At 43.4% G+C, this 7778-nt stretch overlaps 1 protein-coding gene across 1 annotated transcript in view; it reads left to right on the top strand.

Moving 5' to 3' along the window:
- zc3h12ab (zinc finger CCCH-type containing 12Ab) overlaps nt 1–7554 on the top strand; it is a 13528-nt gene extending 5974 nt beyond the window's left edge. Inside the window, exons 3-6 of the mRNA XM_008304498.1 lie at nt 2099–2238; nt 4529–4763; nt 4881–4981; nt 6145–7554. Coding sequence (XP_008302720.1) covers nt 2099–2238; nt 4529–4763; nt 4881–4981; nt 6145–7034 — 1366 coding nt within the window. The 3' untranslated portion in view covers nt 7035–7554. The remainder of the gene's footprint in view (nt 1–2098; nt 2239–4528; nt 4764–4880; nt 4982–6144) is intronic.
- The last annotated feature ends 224 nt before the right edge of the window (nt 7555–7778 follow it).

The raw sequence follows: 7778 nt of genomic DNA, 5'->3' as shown, positions 1-7778 counted from the left end.
GCAGCTTCTTTGTTTTCTCCAGAACGCCGTCACATTTGGTTTTTTCCTTCCGACTGTTGCAATGCAGGAAATTCCCTGAAGTGGACGTTCACGCTGAGCTGGAGGAAAGTTAAAGGCAACAGAAAGCCGCTGAGAGGACGAAGCGTGTGCAGAGCGAACACACCTCTCTGTGATTTGCCTTTCCCAGCCGGACCCACAGGTTCAGGCATGTTGTCAACTAGCGTCTTGAGTATGCAAATCAGAGAGCACTTATAGAGAGCCTTTTTGTTTCCTTGAAGGCTGCGTATAGACAAAAACCTTGTTTCAGCAGGAACAGGCCTGACAGCATTTCACACCCAACTTCTGTTTTAGACGCTTGTTCTCTGACTCTTCGCTCAACACTCGGGGAATCTCTGACACCTGTCATCGTGTCACAGGTGAAATACCCTGTTGGTAATTATTCCTCGTTGTGCATGCTCCGATACGATTTGACTGAAAGCACGAGTCACGGCTGAAGTGGTGCAGATCGAAAACAGTGTAAGTCACGAAGCTGCTGCTAAACTAAACAAACACTGAAGCAGAAACTATCCGTCTGATTTATGTCCAAACTTCTAATGAGTCACAATCCAAACAGTTTGGGAGCCAGTCAGAAGATACGTTCAGGTTACTTCAGCTTCGATTTCCTCTGCAGGTTCTTCAGATTTAACGGGTTCTGGTTGTTCTTACCTTTACCTTTATTGCTTTGTAGTTGTTTGTAAGAGTTTTTTTTGTTTGTTTGTTTTTGAAGAAATACTCAGAGATTCACTTGGTGGATTTAAACTCTGGACTGTTGGCTCTGACAGATCGAGCTGAACGGCTGAACTGACGCTAACGGCGTCTAGCGTGCAACACTTTAGCTTCACTTTTTCACAGCGTGACGAGGCGGCGACGCGTCCTTTATTTTTTATATGCAAATGATGTGAATCAAACAAACAGTTGGCTACAAACCTGCATGTTCAGGAACTAACCTTCTGAACCGCAAAACCCGGCAGTGGGTTTAAAAAGTCCTGTCAGATTAAAATAAATCAGCTGAACACCAACATTTATCAGAAACTGTAAAAAAAAGAAAGAATCGTCTTGTGTGACATGTAGTCCTGTCTGTTTTGTTTTTAATACAACTTTCTCTTCAGCTGAACTCAGGTTTTTTTGTTTTTTTCAAATGTACCGTAAAAATAAACTGGATTTGATTTTGAAATTTCATGAAAATAAATTTAAAAAAAATAAAATCTCTAACTCTCAAACCAGATTTAGTAAAAATCAAAAAATTCTGCTCTCCTCGCCGTAACCTGGAAGGCATGAATCACTCGGCTGCGACCGACAGTCACAGGGGAACAATTCAGGGAGTTTTCGGCCGAACTGCAGGAAACAAGGTGAAGGTTTAATATTTCAAACAGGTGAATTTTATTTATTTAAGTATTGGTAACATCTGTGAGTGAAAGTGCTGGGTATGTTGATTCCAGTTTTTATCATCTTTTTTTGTAAAATAGGTAAATTTTATTTTAATATATTAAATTTAAAACAAGGCCAAGTACAAAAAGAGACTGTTTGGTGTTATGAAGTAATCAAGCTAGTTTACATGTTGAGGTTAAGACCTGAAGGGTTATTTATGGTGTAAATTTACTTTTTAAGGATTGAAACTCTACAAAAGTGATATAAAATAAAAATAAAAAACTGACTGTATTACATATTAATGCAGAGACTTCACAGTGTTATCAGTTAAAGGGAATAATTTAACTGATTTAGGGCTATTTTTGAATAAAAATAAAGATGAAAACCCAACAAACAAAGGATCCCCTATGAGCAAACCTTCATTTTTATATGTATTCAAAGTGAGTTTTAGTGTTTGTGACTATGCCGTACTGTGTAAACAGCGTTCAGCTTGTTAACTGAGATAATAATCGTTGTCTTAGTCAATAAATTACATAATCGTTCTCAGCTGGTTTTACTATCAGAGGCTGAATCTTCAGGTTCAGCATGTTTGTTTTGCTGTCGACTGTATTGCTAAGAGCCGGAACATCACAGATTCCGGGTTTGAACACAGGACGTTTCCTCATTGGTTTTTCCTGGTTTGTTCCTTCAGTCACGGGAACAAGGAGGTGTTCTCCTGCCTGGGGATCCAGCTGGCGGTCAACTTCTTCCTGGACCGAGGCCACGACGACATCACCGTGTTTGTTCCGTCGTGGAGGAAGGAGCAGCCGCGACCCGACGTTCCCATCACAGGTACCAGACGGAGAGCTCTACTTCCTCCTTCTCACTGATACCTGAAGGCAAGGTGTGGCTGCTGGGGCGGCGGGAGGGGTTTACTGGGCGAGACTGGAAGTACGACTACGATTAATAAGAAAACCTTTTCAAGCAAAACTGAAAAGAAATTAAATTTTATTCCATTAAACAAAACAATAAACTGTGTCAGCACATATTCTGGTGTGTTCCAGAGGGACGTCCTCTGTTTTTAGGTCATTAATAGAGATCAAACCAGTCATGAAATGTTTTCTAGTTCCTCTTCGGGCATCGTGAGGTTTCACCAGAAACTTCTGGAGGCAGCGCTGAACTTATTTGTTGTTTTTGCAAAGTGGAGAAAATGACAGTTGCATTGATTTTAAACTGAATATCTGTGTTTAAACTGTAAAACAAGACATTTAAATCCATCAGCTCATGTTGTGGCAGGTTTTAGGAGGTTTTTACTTGTTTTTCATCATTTATTGATAAAATAATCAAACGTTTTTGGTTCCTCCTCGGTCTGGCTTTGTGGACGATGCTGTGAGGTTTTATTGGGGCATTTTCAAACTAATTATGCTTCAATTTAATAAAAGAAAACGAACACATATTAGATATTTTTTAAGCAAAGATGAAAAACATAGTTTGTTTGGTTTTAACTCTATATTTTTGTGTTTTAAACTGTAAAACAGACGTCCAAACAGGTTGTCTTGTGTTTTTAGGGCATTTTTACTTGTTTTTTTTTAGATTTTCCAGAAATAAAACAAGTAATCCTTCAATGTAATTTAAACTAAACGATTAATGGACAAACTAATTGACAGAATCTGGATCCTTGTTCAAAGTGGTTTTAATTCTTTCTTTCAACTTGAATAAAGACGCAAAAGCAGCTCCATGAAACGAGCAGGATGTTGTTTGGTGCGATTAAACTGCTGATTCTGTGAGTTTAGCTCTGAAAAGGGGAAATACAACCACGTAGGGCTGCTTGTTTTCCAAACGCTAACCAAAGATCTTAATCTGAGTCTGTGTCGCTGCAGCTCAGAAGACAGAACTGCGGGGTTTTCCGTTGGCTTTTTGAAACCAAAGATAATCTTTTTACTGTCAGTCGGCCCACGTTGGAACTCCTGCATGTGCAGATGAGCAGATTGTTGGTGCTGATAAATAGTTTTGTTACAGAATGGTTTCTTTTTTTAGGCCCTTAGTTAATAATCGACCAGGTGACTCCGTCTGCCGGGAAAAACCCAAAATAAAACGCTACCGTGGCATCCGTGTGATGTGCTGGAGTTATTTAAAGCAGCAATGTTTTCTTTACAGTGATGTATGAACTAAAGACGTGACAGTGTTTGGAAATATTCATGAGCCTGAAGAGAAGCAGATTTATATGAAATTCCAGCTTATCGTTTCGATCTCTGCAGCTTCAGTGTTTTAAGTCACTCACTGCTCTCATAGCGTCATTTCTGGCTCTAAAATACACCAACTGTAACGATCTGCTCTTTAAAAGTTGGTGAAATGTCGACCGAGGACTATTTTAAGAAGCAAATATGGATCCATCCATAGAGAGACACTGACAGGAACTTTCTGGGCGTCAACACCACCTACATGGAAAATGTTTGTACTTTTGTCCATTTTCAAGAACCAATCAATAAAAAATGTGTCCCCTGCTGGATCCATTCAATCATTTGGATCCTCTAGAAACCATCCCGTCTGTGTTCTCACCAAATCTCACGGCTGTTTTGTTTCTGGGTGTGTTAAAGATTTGAAATGGGTTCCCAGGTGAGATGCTTTTGTAAAGCAAAGAAGCCATTTTATGGGTTCAGTATCTTCAGAACTTTAACTCCCACGACCGTGAACTTTGGTGAAAACACAAAACAAAACTGTTTCCAGCAGATTTAAATGAGTGAATGGCTTCAGAAGAGGAGATATTTTAAATCATTGGCCCTTGAAAATGGAAAAGTAAAAGTAAAACACTTTCTAGTGTAGGTGGTGTTGTGTCTCCATAAAGTTCCAGTCAGAGTCTGTCTATGGGTGGATCCATGGTTCTACTAGAACCCAGTCTCTGGTCACATCTCACCATCTGTTGAGGCTCTAACGTCAGTAGAAGCTGATGTGATGTATTTCTTGAGATATTTAATCCTTAAAATGACTTTCAAGGTGAGATCATGGTAGAAATTCGACCACAATATTTTACAGAATCTACTTTTGGTCCCAAATAACACATCAGTGAACTGAACAGACTCTGCAGCAGCACCGTGATGTGAGACGACACAAACTGACCCTCCACTGATGGTGTGTTTTGCAGATCAGCACATTCTGCTGGACCTGGAGAAGAAGAAGATTCTGGTTTTTACTCCGTCGCGACGCTTCGCAGGAAAACGTGTCGTCTGCAACGACGACTGCTTCATCGTGAAGCACGCCTTCGAGTCCGACGGCATCATCGTGTCCAACGACATGTACCGAGACCTGCAGGGAACCAAGCCGGAGTGGAAGCGCTTCATCGAGGAGCGGCTGCTCATGTACTCCTTCGTCAACAACAAGTCAGTTCTGCCGCTCGGCGCTGCGTCGCAGCTTCAATCATGAATGAACGCACGAATGTTGAATGACTCAGAGGAAGTGTGAGGTTGTTAAGTTCTGTCTGTTTGAAACCGATGCAGGTTCATGCCTCCTGATGATCCTCTGGGCCGATATGGACCGACGCTGGAGAACTTCCTGAGGAAGTTCCCAAAGACTCAGAAGAAGCAGCAGTGCCCTTATGGTGAGAGAACGTCTACAAAACACCGCCGATCCGGTCCGACACCAGTTTTCCACGAGAAATGACACAAATGCAAACGTACAGCTCTGAGCAAACGTTTCAGGCGCTTCAGATTGTTTCGTTTAGATTCTTGTCCATCACGCAGCAGCATCAGGGATCTCTGCTGCACGACAGTCAGAGTTCAACCTCTGGACAGGCAGGAGTTTGTGGCTGTCGTGGTTTTACTCATGTGGCTTATTGTCAGTGCAAAGTAAAGTTTAGCTTTTATTGCTTTTATCCTGTGAAGCGTCTTTGAGTTCTTGCAAAGCGCGATATAAATAAAATGAATTATTATTATTATTATTATTATTATTATTATTAATAAAGTCTTACACCACAACAACCACGAAGGAGAGAACTCAGAGATGCGAATGACAGAAACCTTAAAAAAATAGCAGAATTTCTGAGATTATTTATTTTACAAAAAAAATGAAACCCTGGAATCAACATGTTCAGCGTTTCTTAAACAGTTTCCGTCCTGCTGTGTATGAACACATCCTGCAGTTCAGCCGAGCACTCTTGGATCTTCTGTCACGTAGCTGTTGGTCACAGCTGAGTCACTGATAGCTTCATGGTTGCATGTTTTTGTTTTGTTGTTGTTTTTATTTACAGAACCTGGTTGTTGTAAATTGGCATTTTTTAAAAACGGTTCATGTAAACAGGAAGTGACGTCCTGATCAGATTTGAGAACTTGAAGGATGAACTGTGAAGTTAAAAATCCGATGATTCCTCCAGTTTTTGCAGCTTCTTGCTCTGATAAATGTTGCCATGTTTTATTTCTGTAAACACGCCTCAAACCCGCCGGCGGCTACGACAACAACCTACAGTCTCCAGTGTCGATTATCATGCAGCCAGTTTGTGGTTTCAAATCAGATTTTCAGTTGCCTTTTTCAGGGAGTGTTCTGCTTGTCTTAACTGTGCACGAGAAAACACCATTAATATGTCGTCGCGGCTCTGCTGACGTGTTGCTTCCAGTGAGCTGTTGCCCAACCCTGCAGTTGGCTGTGACACCATAAATGGTGCATCGTGCCAACACAACACAGCCAGATGTTTTATCGCCTACTGTGTGAAAGTGCTGCTGCGGTTTTGAACCGAAAGTGACAAAATGTTCTGTTCCCTTCTTTCAGGGAAGAAATGCACTTACGGCATCAAATGTAAATTCCACCATCCCGAACGCGCCAAACAGTCGAACCGCTCGGTGGCCGACGAGCTTCGGGAGAACGCCAAGAACCCGTGTGCGGCCCAGAAAGCGGGCCCGGCTCGCTGCAGCCCGGATCCCGGTCAGAGCCTGCTGCTGGTGGAGGACATGGCCAAGAAGCTGACTCTGGGACACGAGAGCGCCTCCTTAAAGAAAGACCATAAGAACAAGCACCCGGTGAAGTCGGGTCACCGCTCCAGCAAGAGAGCGTCGACCCGGAAGGCGATCCAGCCGTCCGACTCGGCGCGACACGGAGGCTCTCAGGAACAGCTGGACTCGGGCCTGGGCTCCATCGACAGTCAGCCGTTGGAGGCCCAGTGGACGTACGGCAGCTGTCAGCAGAACCACGGCGTCCGGCAGCAGTTCTGCCCTCCGAGAAGCTCGTCGTGCAGCTGCTGCTCTCGAGGCACCACGCCGGCCTTCCAGCACCACAGCGTCGGACCCGTGAGCTGCCACAGCGCCGACATGTTGCCCTTCGGCCCGCCGCCCTACCCCTGCTACGGCGCCTACCCGCTCAGCGTCCCTGCGTACAACCAGCAGCCCGACTTCCAGCACAGCCGAGTCCACCCGCAGCAGCCGTTCTGGTCCGACCCGTTCGGCGCTCATCCTCGGCACTGGGACCCTCCACCTCACCCTCCTCCGCCGTCGGGGAAACAGCCGAGCAGCGAGGAGCGAGAAGTCGTCCGGAAGAAGCTGCTCGCCATCTTCAGCGCCCAGCTGGTGGACGCCGCCATGGACATGTTCCCTCAGCTGATGGATCCGCAGAAGCTGGTGGCCGAGATCCTCATGTTGCAGAGTCAGAACCGCTCGCTGAGATGAGACGGTTCCGAACCTCGTCTTTCAGTGCAAAGACTGGAGATAAGCATGAGTTTGTGTATTTGTGTATTGTGGTATCCACTTTGCTATGAACTGTCCGATCCCTCTGGAGTTGCCTCGGCCAGATGTTCAGGTCGAGGCAGTTACTGTTGATACAAATTGTATCTTTATTTAAAAGTGTAAAAGGAAAAACTGGATTTTTGTGCAACTTAATGAGATTCTGTTCAGGTCCAATCAGCATCCCCTTTATTAGGTACACCATCAGTCCATCGTAGCTCAGTTTGTCTTCACGCTGGGATGTTTCTCATCATTTCAGTGACAGACTTCCACCAAAATCTGAACAATGTGAGCTCCGTGTTGGACTGCATTGAATCCTGTACCTAATAAAACGGCCACTTGTACAGTGCAGATGAGATGAATGTTGAATGTAAATATGTCTGTTTGTGTCATATTGGCACTGAGGAACATTTATGCTTTGGTTTGGGCAGCAATTCACTCAATAAAACAAAATCTGTAAGTAAAAGTCAAGTCGTTGTGTTTTCTTCATGCAGATGTGGCGCCAAAGTGATTTCCATAAAAATAAAAAAAATAAAAGAATAATAAAAATACTAGAAGACTTCTGAATGAAATTTTGAGTTTCCTGCTATAATTATACATAAGTGCATTCTATTTTGAAAAGCCAGCCGTTTCACAAACCCTGATCAGTCACTTTTAGCATTGTTGAGCTTTTATTTTGAAGGCGCATCA

Source organism: Stegastes partitus, unplaced genomic scaffold (assembly GCF_000690725.1).
Source record: "Stegastes partitus isolate 25-593 unplaced genomic scaffold, Stegastes_partitus-1.0.2 Scaffold2241, whole genome shotgun sequence".
In the NCBI taxonomy this organism is placed as follows: domain Eukaryota; kingdom Metazoa; phylum Chordata; class Actinopteri; family Pomacentridae; genus Stegastes; species Stegastes partitus.
This window is presented reverse-complemented; position numbering and strand designations above follow the sequence as displayed.